The 21,184-nt window shown below is 42.6% G+C and overlaps 1 protein-coding gene and 1 long non-coding RNA gene across 2 annotated transcripts in view; one reads left to right on the top strand and one right to left on the bottom strand.

Moving 5' to 3' along the window:
* Positions 1 to 19,017, top strand: part of LOC115435875 (semaphorin-7A) — an 89,718-nt gene extending 70,701 nt beyond the window's left edge. Inside the window, exons 11-14 of the mRNA XM_030158488.1 lie at positions 13,481 to 13,596; positions 16,006 to 16,178; positions 17,744 to 17,799; positions 18,641 to 19,017. Of these exons, the coding sequence (XP_030014348.1) occupies positions 13,481 to 13,596; positions 16,006 to 16,178; positions 17,744 to 17,799; positions 18,641 to 18,993 (698 nt within the window). The 3' untranslated portion in view covers positions 18,994 to 19,017. The remainder of the gene's footprint in view (positions 1 to 13,480; positions 13,597 to 16,005; positions 16,179 to 17,743; positions 17,800 to 18,640) is intronic.
* Positions 19,018 to 19,800: 783 nt separating this feature from the next.
* LOC115435877 (uncharacterized) lies at positions 19,801 to 20,926 on the bottom strand. The gene is made up of 3 exons (XR_003937742.1): positions 20,868 to 20,926; positions 20,305 to 20,309; positions 19,801 to 19,891 (listed from the first exon to the last, which is right to left on the bottom strand). It is a non-coding gene; the product is annotated as an uncharacterized LOC115435877 (long non-coding RNA).
* Between the last annotated feature and the right edge of the window lie 258 nt (positions 20,927 to 21,184).

The following is a 21,184-nucleotide window of genomic DNA, read 5'->3' as shown; positions in this document are numbered from 1 at the left end:
GAGAGAGAATTTGATTGTTTTAATACATAAAAATATTCCATATTAAACATTAAAAAGTCAACAACAAAAAAAAATCTCATGTAAAGTTAGGGCAAAAAACTGTATTTTAGTTATGGAAAATTACCGGATTTTTATGAGTTGGTTATTTTCCGTCATTTAACAATATTTTTTTGGTGCCCCAGCTGCAGGAATATTAAAATTTTTTCACCTTTTTTTTTTTTTTTTTAACAGTGATTCTTAAGTTATTATTTGAGTGCAGATCATGTTTGGAGGATGTGGCCCCTGAACTAAAATAAATTTGACTGCCCTGCTTTAAAGGAAGTGACAAAATGTTGAATTGACTCAATAGTAGAACAGGCCAGACACTAAATCGGTGTTTTATCACACGTTCACACCTGAGAATTCGTTTCCGTTTCCCATTCAAGCAGGAAGGCTTTGACACGAGGCCGTTCCTTTACCCAGCTCTGTTCAGATGGAGTCTGGCCTTCACTGTTTGATCCAAGCGCTGATGCTCCAGCGCCGCCGTTGCCCATGGCGCCGGCTCCTAAAATTGCCTTGTGCCACAGGGAGATTGCTATGGCAACCATCATAAGTCATACGCTCATGTGTGGAAGAACATCTCAAACACTCTGAAGTTGTTCAAAGCAGGAGTGTGTCACGTTTCCTGTTGATATGAATGTACTCGACATTTATCGAACATGTCTGAGCTGTTTCTAAAAACAGAAACAGAAACAGTGGAGTGTGGAAAAAATGACAGAATGATAGAGGAGAGGAGAGGAGAGGAGAGGAGAGGAGAGGAGAGGAGAGGAGAGGAGAGGAGAGGAGAGAAGGAGGAGAGGAGAGGAGAGGAGAGGAGAGGAGAGGAGAGGAGAGGAGAGAAGGAGGGGAGGGGAGGAGAGGAGAGGAGAGGAGAGGAGAGGAGAGGAGAGGAGAGGAGAGGAGAGGAGAGGAGAGGAGAGGAGAGGAGAGGAGAGGAGGAGGGGAGGGGAGGAGAGGAGAGGAGAGGAGAGGAGAGAAGGAGGAGAGGAGAGGAGAGGAGAGGAGAAGAGAGGAGAGGAGAGGAGAGGAGAGGAGAGAAGGAGGAGAGAAGGAGGGGAGGAGAGGAGAGGAGAGGAGAGGAGAGGAGAGGAGAGGAGAGGAGAGGAGAGGAGAGGAGAGGAGAGGAGAGGAGAGGAGAGGAGAGGAGAGGAGAGGAGAGGAGAGGAGGAGATAAAAACAGCCACAGGACTCCAGTCTGGCCTAAAAAGAAACTGGAGCACATGAAGTGGCTCTGAGTTTGGACACTGGAAACACTGGAGACACTGGAGAGGGGACTGTAAACGGACTGAAGGAAAGAGAAGGACCCAGCACGAACCAGAAGAACTAGTGTGGATCCACACGTTCTAGTTGTGGTGGTTTTTCTGCTGTTGCGTATTCGTACATGTTGGACCACATTTGTCCACCAGTCTCCGCCACAGTGTTCTGGACATAGAAACAGGATTGTAAAAATATTGGATTAAAAATTAATAATATCTGACAACATATTAGTCCGATCAACTGTTACCGTTTACACTAGTCTGTTCACTGAGTAAAAATACAGAAGGATGAAGAACTGTAGCAGTCAGCTGTGTACGGACACACACACACACACACACACAGAGGCCATTTGGTTTTTATAATATAGATGATCATAATAACCATAAACATAATATAACATAATAAATAATAATAATCTTTGAGACAAGCATATGCTACTGGCAGGATCAACCAGGTAGCCGCATCGCGTCACGGAGGAAGAGCCAAAAACTCCGCCGCTGCCGCCGCCACCCACCCAGCCAAGACTGTGGGGGGAGGGAAGACGGGGCAGGGGGAGTCAATAAACCCAAACCTCGCGCGCCTGGGATGTGCACGCCGGGGTGGGCGTGTGCCTGCTGGGGTGGGCGTGTGCCTGCTGGGGTGGGCGTGTGCCTGCTGGGGTGGGCCCCGGTCGGCACGGGTGACGCAACTGGGACGCGGCTTCAGCGTGAACCTCCATGGAGGGTGAAGGTCCATGGGGAGTATTTGAGAAACTCCATGCTTGCCCGGAAGACCAGCCGCCAGAGCGGGATGGAGAGCACCCGAACCCGGGCGCCACCGCCGCTGAGGCGCAGCCGGCTCCGCCTCACAGGCCCCTGGGGCCTATCAAAACATGCACTGATAGGTTAATTGGTTAATCTAAATTGCCCATAGGTGTGAATGTGAGGGTGATTGTTTGTGTCTATATGTTCAGCCCTGAGATGAACTGACGACTCGTCCAGGGTGAACCCCCCCTTCGCCCCTATGTAGCTGGGATAGAGTCCAAGCGACCCCCGTGACCCTAGTGAGGATAAAGCGGGTTCAAAAAATGAATGAAGAAGAAGAAGAATCAATATAATAATGTGTGTTCTGTGTCCGTCTGATGTCCGCTCGATGTGTGATCGATGTTGCAGCACAGGAGGGCGTACGGGTACAATGTCACTGTTGCACCACGGGAGGGTGCTATCGTACAATGGCACCACAGGTACAATGCCGCTAATAATAATAATAATAACAATAATAATCATCATCATCATCATAAACATACTAAATCATAATAATATTAATGTCTAAACATGTCTAATTTTAGACACATTTTTCAGTTTAAGAATCGCACAAGTGGAAAAGTTCATGTACCATTTATGTCTGTGAACAATAAAAACACACCATCACTATGATTTTTACTCGTCCATGTATTAGCATTTGTAAATATTTCAGTTCTTGTGATTTATGACAAGAATTATGACTCCTCTGCTGTTTTCCCTTCTGCTTTGATGTGATTCCTTTTTTTTTTTTTTTTATTCCTGTTCAATATTGCATCACCTTCACTCAAGGCTCTGGTTCTAAGTATTCACTTCCTTCATCAATCTGCATAATTAATTTCAAAGTGCTGTTTCTGTGCAAACGACGGAGAGCAGCTTCCATCTTCAACCCATCCTCCTCCTGATTGGACGGCATTAGAGGCTCAGCCAATCCCATGGGTGGAAGGTCCGGGACTGTCACACTGACCCAGATCCATTTTGGGTAGTTCTGAGTTAGTGATCCTCCACTGGATGGAGATTCTCATAAATATCCTTAACTAAGATGAGCAGTGACGCTGAAACCACACATGTCCCTTTTCCATCGTCCATCTGAGCTAAACTGTTCCATATTTATATAAATGTGTTAAAAACAGAAGTGTGTAATGTTTTTCCATTCAGTCCCAAACGTGCTGATTAGTTTCTTGGACGTTTGGGTCTTTAAGGGTTAAAGGTGGACGTTTGGGTCTGTAAGGGTTAAAGGTGGACGTTTGGGTCTTTAAGGGTTAAAGATGGACGTTTGGGTCTGTAAGGGTTAAAGGTGACATTTGGGTCTTTAAGGGGTAAAGGTGGACGTTTGGGTCTGTAAGGGTTAAAGGTGGATGCTTGGGTCTTTAAGGGTTAAAGGTGGACGTTTGGGTCTTTAAGGGTTAAAGGTGGACGTTTGGGTCTGTCAGGGTTAAAGGTGGACGTTTGGGTCTTTAAGGGTTAAAGATGGACGTTTGGGTCTGTAAGGGTTAAAGGTGACATTTGGGTCTTTAAGGGGTAAAGGTGGACGTTTGGGTCTGTAAGGGTTAAAGGTGGATGCTTGGGTCTTTAAGGGTTAAAGGTGGACGTTTGGGTCTTTAAGGGTTAAAGGTGGACGTTTGGGTCTGTCAGGGTTAAAGGTGGACGTTTGGGTCTTTAAGGGTTAAAGGTGGACGTTTGGGTCTTTAAGGGTTAAAGGTGGACGTTTGGGTCTGTCAGGGTTAAAGGTGGACGTTTGGGTCTTTAAGGGTTAAAGGTGGACGTTTGGGTCTTTAAGGGTTAAAGGTGACATTTGGGTCTTTAAGGGTTAAAGGTGGACGTTTGGGTCTTTAAGGGTTAAAGGTGGACGTTTGGGTCTGTAAGGGTTAAAGGTGGACGTTTGGGTCTTTAAGGGTTAAAGGTGACATTTGGGTCTTTAAGGGTTAAAGGTGGACGTTTGGGTCTGTAAGGGTTAAAGGTGGACGTTTGGGTCTGTAAGGGTTAAAGGTGGACGTTTGGGTCTTTAAGGGTTAAAGTAGGGGTATGATGTGCTCCTCCTCTTCCTTCCAGACCATCCTATCTAAACAAAGCTCCATGGCAACCACTGTATTGTGAAGAAATGTGACCCTGCAAAGGACGACAGAACATAAACAGGTCCATTCTGGAGTTTAGTCCAGTTTTTACCCTCAGTCCACACCACAGGGTGTTGTCATCCATCTGTCCGTCTGTATGTGCTAAACCTGGTGTGGTCTAAAGGCTGAGGGTTTTCTATTGAACATTCAACTGGTCCTGTCTTCTAAACACAATGAGTCTGATTCATGCTAGTCTTCCTACCGGTCCAGACTCCTGGGTGCGCTGTACTCTGGGTCCACCACAGGTCCTACCGGTCCAGACTCCTGGGTGCTCTGTACTCTGGGTCCACCACAGGTCCTACCGGTCCAGACTCCTGGGTGCGCTATACTCTGGGTCCACCACAGGTCCTACCGTTCCAGACTCCTGGGTGCTCTGTACTCTGGGTCCACCACAGGTCCTACCGGTCCAGACTCCTGGGTGCGCTTTACTCTGGGTCCACCACAGGTCCTACCGGTCCAGACTCCTGGGTGCTCTGTACTCTGGGGTCCACCACAGGTCCTACCGGTCCAGACTCCTGGGTGCGCTATACTCTGGGTCCACCACAGGTCCTACCGGTCCAGACTCCTGGGTGCGCTGTACTCTGGGTCCACCACAGGTCCTACCGGTCCAGACTCCTGGGTGCGCTGTACTCTGGGTCCACCACAGGTCCTACCGGTCCAGACTCCTGGGTGCGCTGTACTCTGGGTCCACCACAGGTCCTACCGGTCCAGACTCCTGGGTGCGCTGTACTCTGGGTCCACCACAGGTCCTACCGGTCCAGACTCCTGGGTGCTCTGTACTCTGGGTCCACCACAGGTCCTACCGGTCCAGACTCCTGGGTGCGCTATACTCTGGGTCCACCACAGGTCCTACCGTTCCAGACTCCTGGGTGCGCTGTACTCTGGGTCCACCACAGGTCCTACCGGTCCAGACTCCTGGGTGCGCTTTACTCTGGGTCCACCACAGGTCCTACCGGTCCAGACTCCTGGGTGCTCTGTACTCTGGGTCCACCACAGGTCCTACCGGTCCAGACTCCTGGGTGCGCTGTACTCTGGGGTCCACCACAGGTCCTACCGGTCCAGACTCCTGGGTGCGCTATACTCTGGGTCCACCACAGGTCCTACCGGTCCAGACTCCTGGGTGCGCTGTACTCTGGGTCCACCACAGGTCCTACCGGTCCAGACTCCTGGGTGCGCTGTACTCTGGGTCCACCACAGGTCCTACTGGTCCAGACTCCTGGGTGCGCTGTACTCTGGGTCCACCACAGGTCCTACTGGTCCAGACTCCTGGGTGCGCTGTACTCTGGGTCCACCACAGGTCCTACCGGTCCAGACTCCTGGGTGCGCTGTACTCTGGGTCCACCACAGGTCCTACCGGTCCAGACTCCTGGGTGCTCTGTACTCTGGGTCCACCACAGGTCCTACCGGTCCAGACTCCTGGGTGCGCTGTACTCTGGGGTCCACCACAGGTCCTACCGGTCCAGACTCCTGGGTGCGCTATACTCTGGGTCCACCACAGGTCCTACCGGTCCAGACTCCTGGGTGCGCTGTACTCTGGGTCCACCACAGGTCCTACCGGTCCAGACTCCTGGGTGCGCTGTACTCTGGGTCCACCACAGGTCCTACTGGTCCAGACTCCTGGGTGCGCTGTACTCTGGGTCCACCACAGGTCCTACCGGTCCAGACTCCTGGGTGCGCTGTACTCTGGGTCCACCACAGGTCCTACTGGTCCAGACTCCTGGGTGCGCTGTACTCTGGGTCCACCACAAGCCCTTTATTCACCTACACTTAGTCCAACATGTGTCTGCTCCACTTCTAAACGGTGCTTGTAAACATGAGTACATCACTTCCATCCTGGCTGCTCTTCATTGGCTTCCTGTTGATTTTAGTGAGTGATTTTAGTTGAGTTTACTGTGGCAGCTATGTGTTTTTAAACGTGCTCTGTAAATAAAGTGGATTAGATTAGATTAGATTAGATTAGATTAGATTAGATTAGATTAGATTAGATTAGATTAGATTAGATTAGATTGGATTGGATTGGACTGGATTGGATTGGATTGGACTGGATTGGACTGGACTGGACTGGATTGGACTGGACTGGATTGGACTGGATTGGATTGGATTTAATTGGACTGGATTGGACTGGATTGGACTGGACTGGATTGGACTGGACTGGATTGGATTGGATTGGATTGGATTGGATTGGACTGGATTGGACTGGATTGGACTGATTTCTAATTGAAAGTATTCTGTCCGCTGGAACCTTCAGGTCCAAAAACTGAAACTCTAAATGGGCCAAAGTCAGTACATATTTGGGACTGTGTGTTTTTTTTTTTTTTTTAACTTTTATCTTATTTGCTAAAACTCAGAACAAATTTCACATCACTGGGATTAATATCCTAATTGCATATATGCTGACAGAAGAATGACATGATAAGTGGATAAACGTGTACGCCCACCTACACCTTCTATGGGTTTGTCTGAGATACTATGAACTGAACCCAGAGTCGGATCTGTGGTTTGACCTCCGACACATGCTGTCGGCTCCTGTTGGATCTGGACATTCTGTACCCAGTCATCTGCTAAAGTTCAACTGTTGACCCCCTTTTGTTCCAGACCAACATGGAAAAGGGGGCGGATCCACGCTGTTGACAGACCTAATTAGACACTGAAGTAGGTCTGTTCAAACGGTCTAATAGTGTCAGTGGAGTCCCTCTGGGAGATAAACGGACAGAGTACTGCAGGATGGGACCAACAGCCCATAATAAAAGTATCTGCACCAGGGCTTTCAAACTCCTGTTCTTTCAGGTTCCACATTCAGCCCGATTGGATCTCCAGTGGGCCGGACCAGTAAAATAATAACAGAATAACCTATAAATAATGACAACTCCAAATTTTAGTCTCTGTTTTAGTGCAAAAAAAAAAAAAACATTCAATTTTGAAAATTCTTACTTTTATAAACTATCCAAACAAAAAAGATGTGAATAACCTGAAAAAATTGAAATTTCATAAGAAAATAAGTGCAATTTTAAAAATATTCTGCCTCAACTTATCATTTCTACATGTGCATTATGGTTCAGATCTACAAAGACACTAAACACTGAGGAACAGGCAGAAAATACACTGTAAAAAAAATAAAATAAATAAATAAAAAAACAACGGTATTATTCCGGCAGCTGGGGTGCCAAAAAATACTGCAAAATAACGGAAAATAATCATCTCATAAAAAATATGGTAATTTTCCATCATAAAAATACAGTTTTTTGCTCCAACTTGACATGAGATTTTGCTTTTTTTTTTTTTTTTACTTTTTAATGTTTAATTAAGAATATTTACATGTATTAAAACAATCAAATTTTATATATATATATATATATATATATATATATATATATATATATATATATATATATATATATATAATTTTCAATGAGACTCAGTTGTCCAATCCACTGATTAAAACTGTATTTGGACAGTTTATCAGTGCTTATACATGTTATACATTCACAAAAATACATTTATTCAACATTTTTGTTGTGAAACCTCCTGTAATTACACACAAGATATTTGTCAATTAACAAACAAGTCTGGTTAAACAGACAGAACAAATACTTCTTCTGTGGTTAATTGTCAGTAATTTTATCGTTTTATTTTATTTTATTTTTTATTTTTTTTACAGTATTAAACTTTAAATTAACAGTTTAATTTCATAAATACAACAGAAATATTTATGAACTTCTGATACATTTGCAAATGTATTTTAACTGTATTATTCTGTGAAAAAAAGAAAAAATTTCCTTTTAAAAAATGGAAATTTTTTGGTTATTCACAGTTATAGTTTTTTCATGTTATTTTACATTTGACATGTAAAATCACAGTCTGTTTTTTTCATTTCATTGATATTTTCCTGTATCTTAAAAATACAGGAAAAATCTATAAAATAAACAGTGAAAATTCTGTTAAATTAAAGATTTTTTTTTTTTTACAGTGCATTTCAGGTTGTTCATATTTGTTCAGGTTTTTCACATTTTATTGTTACAGGACAGTTTGTAAATGTAAATATTTTCATAATGTAATGTTATTTTTTGCACTAAAACAAAGACAAAAATTTTAAGTTGTCATAATTTATAGGCATAATGTAATTTTTTTTTTTTTTTTCCACATCAAATGAGAAGAAAATCTGTAGTCATTCTTTTTTGTGGGTTCTTCTGCTGTTAATCTTTGACTGTAGATCATATTGGTCTGTATGTGGAACCGCAACTAAAATGAGTTCCACAGCCTGGACTGTGGGATTTTTGCACTTTGTAAATTCATCCCAGGGGCCAGATTGGAACCTTTAGCGGGATGCATTTGCCTCCTGGGAGGTATGTTTGAGACCCCTGCTCTACAGTATCTGTCAGACTGGGATTCTTTCTTCAACACCAGCTCAAGTGTCCCTGTCATGACAGAACAGTCTATTTTAGAAAGCCTCAGTTTGAGCATTTTTTATTTTTACTGCTTTCATTTCAGATTATTTTCATCCAAAGGACATTCAGGACAGTTTCAATCAGAAAGAATATAAATGATAAAAGCCTCTGTGTGAGTGTGTGTGTGTGTGTGTGTGTGTGTGTGTGTGTGTGTGTCTGGGGATTCACACTAACTCCGTACACAGCTGACTGCTGCAGTTTGTCATACTTCTGTATTTTTAGTAAAGGAACAGACTGGTGAAAATGACAAGTTGATAGGACGAATATTTTAGGAGATATTAGTCATTTTGAATACAATAACCTTAGAGCAGGGGTCTCAAACATGCGGCCCGGGGGCCAAATGTACCCCACCAAAGGTTCTAATCCAGCCCCTGGGATGAATTTACAAAGTACAAAAATTCCACAGATTAATTTTAGTCCAGGTTCCACATACAGACCAATATGATCTACAGTCAAATAACCTACAAAAAAATAATGACTCCATATTTTTTTCTCGGTTTGATGTAAAAAAAAAAAAAAAAAAAAATACATTATGCCTATAAATAATGACAACTTCAAATTTTTGTCTTTGTATTAGTGCAAAAAATTACATTAAATTCTGAAAATATTTACATTTACAAACTGTCCTGTAACAATAAAATGCGAATAACCTGAACAAATATGAACAACCTGAAATGTCTAAAGAAAATTAAGCACAAGGTTCTAATCTGGTCCGTGGGATGTTTTGGCAAAGTCAAAAATTCCATAGTGTTGAATTGAATTAAGCAAAAAAAAAAAAAAAATAGCTTGAATTAAGGAAAAAATGTTGAATTAAACAAAAAAAATCTTCAATTAAGTGAAAAAAATCTTGAATTAAGCCAAAAAAAAATCTTGAACTAGAAGTACTCATACAGCGCAGACCTCTGCCATGGCAGATCATTGCCTGCCCCCCCCCCCCCCCCTCACCCATCACCACCAAAATTTAATCATTTGTTCCTTGTGCCAGTATCAACATTTCCTGAAATTTTCATCCAAATCCGTCCATAACTTTTTGAGTTATCTTGCACACAGACAGACAGACAGACAAACCAATACTGACAAAAACATAACCTCCTGGGCAGAGATAATTAAGCAAAAAGAAATCTTAAATTTATCAAAAAAAAATCTTGAATTAACAACTTCAACTTTTTCTTTGTTTTAGTGCAAAAAATAACATTAAATTATGAAAATATTCACATTTACAAACTATCCTGTAACAATAAAATGTGACTAACCTGAACAAATATGAACAACCTGAAATGTCTACAGAAAATTCAGTCCAGTTTGAACTCTTTTCCTCCTGTTCCTCAGTGTTTAGTGTCTTTGTAGATCTGATCCAGAATGCACATGGACTAATGAGAAGTGGAGGAAGAATATTGTTAAAATTGCACTGATTTTTTTTTTAGAAATTTCAGTTTTTTCAGGTTATTCACTTTTTTTTTTGTTTGGATAGTTTCTAAAAGTAAGTATTTTCATAATTTCATGGGTTTTTTTCTTTACACTAAAACAGACAAACCTTTGGACTTGTCATTGTTTCTAGGTTCTTCTGTTCTTATTTTACTGGTCCGGCCCACTGCAGATCAAATCAGGCTGAATGTGGAACCTGTAGGAACAGGAGTTTGAGAGCCCTGTCGTACACAGTTTGGTGAAAACTGTAAAACCGTTGTCTGCAGTTGTTCATGGACCTGAGGCGGGTCTTAAATGTTGTTGTTGTTGTTGTTGTTTTCCAGTGAGAACAGCAGCTTTGTTTTTAGACTGCGTCACCCCCACTCAGGGACGCTGTTATAGGTAACAGATACAAACTCACAGACAAAAGGTTCGTGTCCCCAACAAACGTTCCGAACACGACAACACAACAAAACTAGAGGAAAATAGAACGTGTGGGCAGAGGGCAGGGTCTGTGCGGGAAAACACACCATCATCCACTGAACAAGGACGAGAAGTGGGTATTGTATAAGCCTGGATATGGAGCATGGTGCATTCTGGGACTGGACGCAGGAGCTGTCAGGGTTTTAATGGGGGGGGGTAAAGGAGCCACGGGACCATTTAGTCTCTGAGGCTGAAAGCAGCTTTAGAAACAGAAGAAAGGAACAGGAAGTGGTGACAGAATCCATTTCCTTCAATAACATGTTGACAGATCGACCAGTGGAAGAAGCAAAGCTGGTCCAAACAGTTCAATCATGGAGGTTCTTTAGTCCAAAGAACCCCTGAGACACCCAACAGATGCCAAAGCCATGTACGAGCTTCAACAGGACGGTGTTTGGACAGGAGGACACTGTCAAAGAGGAAGGAGACGGAAGGTTCCAGAGGTCAGAGGTCAAATCCAGCTGTAGGACGCACAAAGAAGGACCAGAGTTAAACTGGAGGTCAACAAAGGACTAAACTGGACCCAGTAGAAAGGGTGGGTTAGGTTAGGTTAGGTTAGCTTAGGTTAGGTTAGGTTAGGTTAGGTTTGGTTAGGTTAGGTTAGGTTAAGGTTGGGGTTGAGGTTAGGTTAGGGTTGGGGTTAGGTTAGGTTAGGTTTGGGGTTGAGGTTAGGGTTGGGGTTGAGGTTGGGTAGGTCAGGTTAGGTTAGGTTAGGTTAGATTATCTTAGGTTAGGTTAGGTTAGTTTAGGTTAGGGGTTGGGGTTAGGTTAGGGTTAGGGGTTGCAGTTAGGTTAGGTTTGGTTAGGTTAGGGTTGGGGTTGAGGTTAGGGTAGGTCAGGTTAGGTTAGGGTTGGGGCTAGGTTAAGTTAGGTTAGGTTAGGGTTGGTTTGGGGTTAGGGTAGGTTAGGTTAGATTAGGTAAAGTAAGGATAGGGTTGGGGTTAGTTTAGATTTGGTTAGGTTAGGTTAGGTTAGGTTACGTTAGGTTTGGTTAGGTTAGGTTTGGTTAGGGGTTGGGGTTGTTTGGATAGTTCATAAAAGTAAGTATTTTCATAATTTCATGGGTTTTTTTCTTTACACTAAAACAGACAAACCTTTGGACTTGTCATTGTTTCTAGGTTCTTCTGTTCTTATTTTACTGGTCCGGCCCACTGCAGATCAAATCAGGCTGAATGTGGAACCTGTAGGAACAGGAGTTTGAGAGCCCTGTCGTACACAGTTTGGTGAAAACTGTAAAACCGTTGTCTGCAGTTGTTCATGGACCTGAGGCGGGTCTTAAATGTTGTTGTTGTTGTTGTTTTCCAGTGAGAACAGCAGCTTTGTTTTTAGACTGCGTCACCCCCACTCAGGGACGCTGTTATAGGTAACAGATACAAACTCACAGACAAAAGGTTCGTGTCCCCAACAAACGTTCCGAACACGACAACACAACAAAACTAGAGGAAAATAGAACGTGTGGGCAGAGGGCAGGGTCTGTGCGGGAAAACACACCATCATCCACTGAACAAGGACGAGAAGTGGGTATTGTATAAGCCTGGATATGGAGCATGGTGCATTCTGGGACTGGACGCAGGAGCTGTCAGGGTTTTAATGGGGGGGGGTAAAGGAGCCACGGGACCATTTAGTCTCTGAGGCTGAAAGCAGCTTTAGAAACAGAAGAAAGGAACAGGAAGTGGTGACAGAATCCATTTCCTTCAATAACATGTTGACAGATCGACCAGTGGAAGAAGCAAAGCTGGTCCAAACAGTTCAATCATGGAGGTTCTTTAGTCCAAAGAACCCCTGAGACACCCAACAGACGCCAAAGCCATGTACGAGCTTCAACAGGACGGTGTTTGGACAGGAGGACACTGTCAAAGAGGAAGGAGACGGAAGGTTCCAGAGGTCAGAGGTCAAATCCAGCTGTAGGACGCACAAAGACGGACCAGAGTTAAACTGGAGGTCAACAAAGGACTAAACTGGACCCAGTAGAAAGGGTGGGTTAGGTTAGGTTAGCTTAGGTTATGTTAGGTTATGTTAGGTTATGTTAGGTTAGGTTAGGTTAGGGTTAGGTTAAGGTTAAGGTTAGGTTAGGTTAGGTTAGGGTTAGGTTAGGTTAGGTTAAGGTTAGGTTAGGTTGGCTTAGGTTAAGGTTAGGTTAAGGTTAGGTTAAGGTTGGGGTTAAGGTTAGGTTAGGTTAAGGTTAGGTTAGGTTAGCTTAGGTTAAGGTTAGGTTAGGTTAGGCTAGGTTAGGTTAGGTTAGGTTAGGTTAGGTTAGGCTGGGGTTGGGGTTAGGTTAAGTTAAGTTAAGTTTAGGTTAGGTTACTATCGTTAACAAATGAAATGACAAAAACTAGAACTGAAAAAACATTTTCGTTTACTGAAATAAATAAAGCCTATAATTAAAAGAAAAAAACAATAACTAACTGAAACCATATTGTGTGTTTACAAAACTAACTAAAACGGATAAATATTAATTTAAATAATAAAGCTAAATATTAATTTAGCTGCTGGCACCATCCGACACTTTTTGGTCCGTCACTTGTGTTCACTTGTGGTTTCTGGTCTTCTGGTCCCCACTCTGCCTGGAAACATGGAGACTAAAGCAGCAGAGTCCTGTCTGGGATTGATTTGAATACGACGACAGAGAAGAAGAGAAAAGAGACGACTAAACTAAAATTAATACTAAAACTAAACTAAAACTAAGCATTTAGAAAATAATAACAACTAATAAAAAAAACTATCAAACCTGCTCGAAAAATGAATTAAAACGAACTGAATTAGAGAAAAAAAGTCAAAACTAAATAAAACCAAACTATAATGAAAAATCCAAAACTATTAGAACCTTGACACGCGCACACACACGCACGCACACACACACACACACACACACACACACACACACACACACACACACACACACACACACACACACACACAGTTTATTGATCCGTAACTAAATGAAGCTGTTTTTCTTGGCCAGAACAAGGCAAAGTGCTGAAGGTTCTTCACACCAGTGACGGCGTCTTCATTATTTCCCAGTATTCTCTGTTCCATAACGAGGGTCCGGTTCTGAACATGGCCATCGACTCCCACAAGGTAACAGCCACATCTGACACTGCATGGAAAACACGAACTGCACTGTCTACACTTTTTATTACAACACCTCCTACATCTGTGTGTGTGTGTGTGTGTGTGTGTGTATGTGTGTGTGTGTGTATAAAACCTACATCACAGAACAAGTGAGAACACTGAAATGTGTTCATATACAACCTACCAGTGTGAGGACACATTGGATTAAAGTTTGAAAGGGTGTATTATTTATGTTTTCATATTTTCTGAATCCAAAAACACTGTCACTCAGAGCTGAACCCACTGAATTATTCTGTACCATTTGTTAGATGTTCTGGATGAACACACGGAATGAAAACCACACCTTACATCATGTTTATGCTTTATTTGTGATAGGTTAAAATGCCTTCTTCTTTTTTTTTTTGTAGGTTAAAAGTGCATTATGTCTTTGAAATTCTTCATGGGTTATTAAGACGTCTATTTGTTCTCAGGTATTATTATAGATTTATATATACTGGTACTGAAGTACACAGGTACAGTATAATTACATTTATATTGAATTAATGAGGGAAAATACAGGTTTATATACATTTAATATTACATTTAAAATGGTTGTTATTAAAATCATTACATATTTTGTTTAGAAACCTAATGCATTTACTAAAGGTGTTATTTTAAACAAGTGATACACTGTTTTGTTCAATGTTTCATGTTTGATCGATTGATACTGTCCCAGAGGAAGTTGTTGTACGCATGTGCGTCGTTGAGATGAGTATTGTAATGGCCGCCGTTGAATAAACAACAGACGAGTGAGGACACATAGCAAGTTCGTGTTTTTTTCAATAAATCACACAATGCAGTCATCTCAGTCTATATATATATATATATATATATATATATATATATATATATATATATATACATATATATATATATATATATATATATATATATATATATATATATATATATATATGTATATATAATTTTTTTTTTAATACCTGACAAACCAAAGGAAGACCTTACATTTCATTCTAATTAGATCTGCTGTTATTGTCCTGCCACGTATTTGACAGAATTTGGGGAAAGTGGTGAAAGTTTCAATAGTGTGTGTATGTTAATGAATCTACGCCTATCTCATATTAAACAGTACAACAGAGTAGATCAGGGCTCTCAAACTCATTTTCTTTCAGGTTCCACATTCAGCCCGATTTCATTTCCAGTGGCCCTTACCAGTCAAATAAAAGCATAATAACCTATAAATAATGAAAACTGCAAACTTTTGTCTTTGTTTTATTGCAAAAAAAACCATTAAATTATGAAAATACTTACTTTTATAAACTATTTAAACAAAAAAGATGTGAATAACTTGAAAAAACTGAAATTTCTTTTTTTTTTTTTTTAAAAAGTGCAATTTTAACAATATTTTGCCCCAATTCATCATTAGTCCATGTGCTTTCTGGATCAGATCTACAAAGACACTAAACACTGAGGAACAGGAAGAAAAGAGTTCAAATTGTGCTGAATTTTCTTTAGACATTTCAGGTTGTTCATATTTGTTCAGGTTATTCACATTTTATAGTTGCAGGGGAGTTTGTAAATGTGAATATTTTCAGAGTTTAATGTTATTTTTTGTACTAAAACAAAGACAAAAATTTGAAGTTGTCATTATTTGTAGACATAATGTAATATTTTCTTCACATCAAACTGAGAAGAAAATATTGAGCCATTATTTTTTTATAGGATATTTTACTTCAGATCATGGTGGTCTGTATGTGGAACCTGAACTAAAATGAATCTGTGGAATTTTTGCATTTTGCAAATTCATCCCATGAGAGAAAATAATTGAAGTTGTTAATTCAAGATTTTTTGCTAAATTTAAGATTTTTTTTTTTTTTTTCTTAATTCAAGATTTTTTTTTTTTTTTTTTTTTACTTAATTGAAGATTTTTTTTTTTTTTTTTTTTTTTTTTTTTGCTTAATTCAACATTTTCTCTTTAATTCAAGCAAAATTATTATTTTTTTGCTTAATTCAGTTCAAGACTGGAATTTTTGACTTTGCAAATTCGTCCCACAGGCTGGATTGGAACCTTTGTCAAGGCATTTGGCCTCCAGGACGCATGTTTGAGACCCCTGGAGTCGACTGATATTATCAATATCCTGCACTTTACAATGTAGCTTTAAATGGTACACGACTGCCTAACTTTAACTGTAGATAACCTCATTAATATTCATCTGCCTTTGTTTGACAACACCTGTGCACTACCAAATGTCACTTAGCAAAAAAGGTGTTTATGAAATATTGTGAAGGCAGTTGTCAGATTCCTTCCTTCTTCCAGTATCTGGCAGATATAGTTGAAAACGCCACAGACAGGTGTGACAGTGAGGCGTCAAAGGGACCAGACTGTACAGACTCTATGCATCTGTTCCTCTGTAGGGACACCTGTACGTGGGCACGGCTATGGAGGTCCAACGACTGCCGCTGGCGGACTGCGGACGTTACGGAGACACGTGCAGGGAGTGCATCCTGTCCAGAGACCCCTACTGTGGCTGGGACAGGGCCCGCAGGAAGTGCATCCCCATCCCCCCCGGATACAACGTCACATCTGGGTACGATCACATATGGTCTTGGAAAGTGGGTGTGGATCAGGGAATCAGGCAGATGTTTGTCCACGTGTCTCAGACGTCTGTCTAAATGTGTCCCAGATGTTTGTCCACGTGTCTCAGACGTCTGTCTAAATGTGTCCCAGATGTTTGTCCACATGTGTCCCAGATGTTTGTCCAAACGTGTCCCAGATGTTTGTCCACATGTGTCCCAGATGTTTGTCCACATGTGTCTCAGATGTTTGTCCACATGTGTCCCAGATGTTTGTCCACATGTGTCCCAGATGTTTGTCCACATGTGTCTCAGATGTTTGTCCACATGTGTCCCAGATGTTTGTCCACATGTGTCTCAGACATCTGTCTAAATGTGTCCCAGATGTTTGTCCACATGTGTCTCAGATGTTTGTCCAAACGTGTCCCAGATGTTTGTCCACATGTGTCTCAGATGTTTGTCCATATGTGTCTCAGATGTTTGTCCACATGTGTCCCAGATGTTTGTCCACATGTGTCCCAGATGTTTGTCCACATGTGTCCCAGATGTTTGTCCACATGTGTCTCAGATGTTTGTCCAAACGTGTCTCAGATGTTTGTCCATATGTGTCCCAGATGTTTGTCCATATGTGTCCCAGATGTTTGTCCACATGTGTCCATCCCCAGTCAGATCCTCCTTCTCTCTCCTCCATTCGTCTGTCTGAATCTCCTCCCTCACAGTGAACTTCTTCGTAGATGACTCCATCACAAACACAGTCCACTGGTTTACCTCACAAACCCAAACGACACTCGGGCCTTTTCGGAAATGTTGTGGCTCAGTGCATTGTGGGAATGGTGACCAAGCGAAGGCAGTTTCTCACAGATTCAGGTCCAAATTGCTCCAGATGGTTCCAGCGTAAACTCCTCCAGTCCACCAGGGCTGTTTTCCAGAATGAGTCCAGTCGGTGGATGGAGGTAAAGGACACATGTAGGTTCAACACTCACCAACAGACAGACAAACGGACGCTGCACCGAACTCACATTCCCACAATGCACTGGTCCGAGAGCCGTTTGGGTTTGTTGTGTAAAACAGTGGACTGTGTTTGTGATGGAGTCATCTACGAAGAAGTTCACTGTGAGGGAAGAGATTCAGACAGACGAATGGAGGAGAGAGGAGGATCTGACTGGGGATGGACACATGTGGACAAACATCTGGGACACATGTGGACAAACATCTGGGACACATGTGGACAAACATCTGGGACACATGTGGACAAACATCTGGGACATATGTGGACACACATCTGGGACATATGTGGACAAACATCTGGGACATATGTGGACAAACATCTGGGACCAAAGGCAGACGCTGCTTTAACGGTTCAGTTCCATCTGCTGTGAACCTCTAAGTGTCCAAATGATAGATTGAATGTTCTCTGGTCTTGTTTCCATTTGCAGTAAACGTCCATATTTGTCCTCTGACAGTGCTGACTCATGTGTCTTTTCATGTTTTCATTTGTTTCTAACAGGTTGGAGGATCATAAACCACTGGTCAAACTGTTTAACACTAATCATTTGTCTGGTGTCTTCTTGTCCAACAGGACGCTGGTTCAGAACCTCGACCATTCCAACTCCTCCGTTTGTGGGGAAGCTGCTGGTAAGTCCTTATCTGCGCTCTCCCACTCTCTGTGGATCTTAATTAAACCAGACAAGAAACCTAGATGATTATCATATAATTGAGCAGGATCCAAAAAAACCCGCAGGGAGCAGATTTGTATTTGTATTTTTTTATACCAAGGCTCGCTGTTCTTCAAAGGCTCTGTTCCACTTCTAACCTCAGCTCATCATTTGTCTCCTCTGACATCAGAGAAACTGTCACCAGTGACGTTCTGTAACATTGGCTTTATTTCCAGTGTCAGCGGTCTGCATACATTCATTTACACCAGCAGGGTTTTACTCCATTCTCCATGAAATGTTCACTGAAAAACAACAAGCAGTGAGTTTGAACCTTTAAATGTGTACCTAACAAACACATGGTTCACTTTGGACTGATTTAATTTCTTCCATCCTGTATGTTAACGTAAGTATGTTTAATGTTACCTTCAGTGTTATGCTGTTGGGTCGGGGGTCAGGGGGAAGTGTCATGATGGTGGAAAAGGAATGGACTCACATGCACGGTGCTGAAGAGAAAGAACAGTTTTAGCAAGACAAACTAAACTAAAACCAGGGACAATAAAAAAACCTGGGTTGAAGTCAGAGTCCGTAGAGATGAATGTCCGGGTTATTGAGCGGGTGAAGGAGACAATGGATCAGCGCCGCACGACTGCAGCACCAAGCCTTAAACAGGCTAAATGGTGATGTGCTGCAGCTGCGCGGCGCACAACAGGTGGGTCTGATCGTAGGTAAGTGGAGAGGGAGGAGCCGGCGGTCACACCGCCACAGACCATGACAATTCTATTCTATTCTATTCTATTCTAAATGTCTTTTTTTTCTTCCAGCCTTGAAGCTTCGTAAAACTTCTCCCAGAGAAGTCATCATCCAGTCCAACACCCGTGTGTTCCTGCCATGCCCCGTGCGTTCCTTCCACGCCACGTACCGTTGGGAGAAGGACAACCTGTCGGGCGCCCTGGACTACCCCTGCCTGTTCTCTGGGGACTTCTGCGTCCTGGGGCCCACCATAGACACCCCCCTTAGGGAAGGCGTGTTCCGCTGCATGGCCACTGAGGACGGCTTCAAGGTGGAGGTCATCTCCTTCCGGCTGGTGAACGACGGCGGGCTCCTGGCGGCGTCCTTCACCTCCACCTTCGGTCTGTCGCTCCTGCTGGCTGCAGCGACCCTGTGGCTCCATTAACTGCAGCTAATGCTAATGCTAACCCCGTCCCCATCCTGAATGGCTCCTGAGATGAAAACGATACGGAGCTACTGTTCTGAAGGTTAGGTTCACAGAGCATTTAATCCATGGTCACAGTATACAAACGTCCCAAAAAAACTCTAGTCAATTATTCAATACATTATTTCAGCATTAACACGACAAACCTGCCACTGAAAACTACATTTAATGAAAAGCCAATTACATTAATTATCATTAAAACTATAAATTAACTTGTTTGATATAAATTTAGCCATAATCAAATGCTTTGCGAACCTTATCTTTAACTCAAAAGATAAACATATCCTATGAGTTGGTTAAAAAACTAAACAAAAAATACACCAATACCAGGCCAATTGTTTTGACCATTTCTTTCCTTCTTTTGAAATTGACTTGATTGTGGTTTGTGAATATGTAACCCTTTAGTACCGCTCTTACATCTAACCATTCATCTTGTTAAACTTTATTGATATTGCTCATAAGTACTTAAAAAAAAACGTCTGGTATTGAGATTTCAAAGCCTTAACACTGAGGACATCAACTCCTAAGCACAATTTTGCAGTTGAGGCAGAATACTGCAGACTTGGTCGGACTTCGTGCTATAATTAGTGCAGCTGAGTCGACCAACATCGCTGGGAGGAAGTGTCAGCTTTCTGACAGGAAGTAGGCGGATGAGCAAGAGCTCATTCTCGAACATCACTGTGTCTCAGCATCTCCTCCTCCAACAAGGCAGTTTCTCACATCTTTTTATCAGATGGTATCAGACGATGTAATTACGCCTTGTTCACAGCTTTGTTTATTGTGTTTTCTTTTTCTTTTTTTTCCTCTTTCATGCCATGTCATGCTTCCTCCCCAGAGCGTCATAGTAAAACACTGGAAACTCTACCACTAGGGATGGGAATCGATAAGAATTTAACGATTTCGATTGCATTATCGATTTTGCTCATCGATCCGATTCCTTATCAATTCTCATTGGCTGAGGGAATAAAAGAGAACAAACGGGTGTGTTTGCATTAACAGTCTTTTATATTTCCATCTCTGCACAGAAAATATAACATATACAGTATGTACAGCTATGATGATGCCAGGCCCAGTTCGGGGGGGTGGGGGGGGGGTGGCGTACAGTGAAATTGCAACTACAGACTCTTTACTAATTCCTCTATTGCTGCATTTCCACTATGTGGAACCGGTTTGACTCGGCCCGTCTCCTGTTGTTGTGCACCTCATTTCCTTTCCCCTACCTTCGGAAACTTGTATTTGAGGGGATACGATGCTTGTTGCCCACACCGGAACCAGAACTGGGCCCGGATGACGGCCTGGTGTTCACTCTGCCGCTAGATTCACAAGCGCCGCTAAGTATCAAATCAAATGAATCACATGCTGTGGACAAATGTTTGAACAGATTGGAGGGATTCCACCCTTTAGAAGAAATGGAAGCTTTGGCAGTGTTCCAGTGGACCTGGTGTGGTCTGTTTGGACCTGGTGTGGTCTGTTTGGACCTGGTGTGGTCTGTTTGGACCTGGTGTGGTCTGTTTGGACCTGGTGTGGTCTGTTTAGACCTGGTGTGGTCTGTTTGGACCTGGTGTGGTCTGTTTAGACCTGGTGTGGTCTGTTTGGACCCAGTGTTGTCTGTTTGGACCCGGTGTTGTCTGTTTAGACTGTTTCTGCCTCAACTCCATGTTGGCTACGTTCTGACCAAAACAATGCAGTGTACGTGTAACGTCATCACGCATGTGCAACGGAGGCAGAATCCATAAGCAGAATATTTAAGCAGGCAGGCAAACGATTCCAAGGAATCGAGCTACTGGGATCTGGTTCTCAAAAAGAACTGGTTCTCGATTCCCATCCCTATCCACCAGGATATAAAACACAGTATGATCCACCATCAGAGTGACCAGATCCCAACCAAAATAAAAAATAAAAATAAATTTCTGCTACCCCTCTGTTTGTAGCGTGGTCCTGAAAAATCTGCGATCAGAGGGTCAAACAGCCCTCCCCTTAGCCCCTCCCTTCTGACTCATTGAGAATTGGGACACCCCTCCCCCTTCATGTGAATGTGCAAAAGGGAGGGGGAGGGGCCAAGGGGTGAATTGGGATTGGGCCCTGGTCATCGTACCCACAACTGCTCCTTAACTCATCTCTTCTCCAACATTTTAAAGGTGGTGGTCACTTA

The sequence above is a fragment of the Sphaeramia orbicularis genome, chromosome 16, assembly GCF_902148855.1.
Source record: "Sphaeramia orbicularis chromosome 16, fSphaOr1.1, whole genome shotgun sequence".
In the NCBI taxonomy this organism is placed as follows: domain Eukaryota; kingdom Metazoa; phylum Chordata; class Actinopteri; order Kurtiformes; family Apogonidae; genus Sphaeramia; species Sphaeramia orbicularis.
This window is presented reverse-complemented; position numbering and strand designations above follow the sequence as displayed.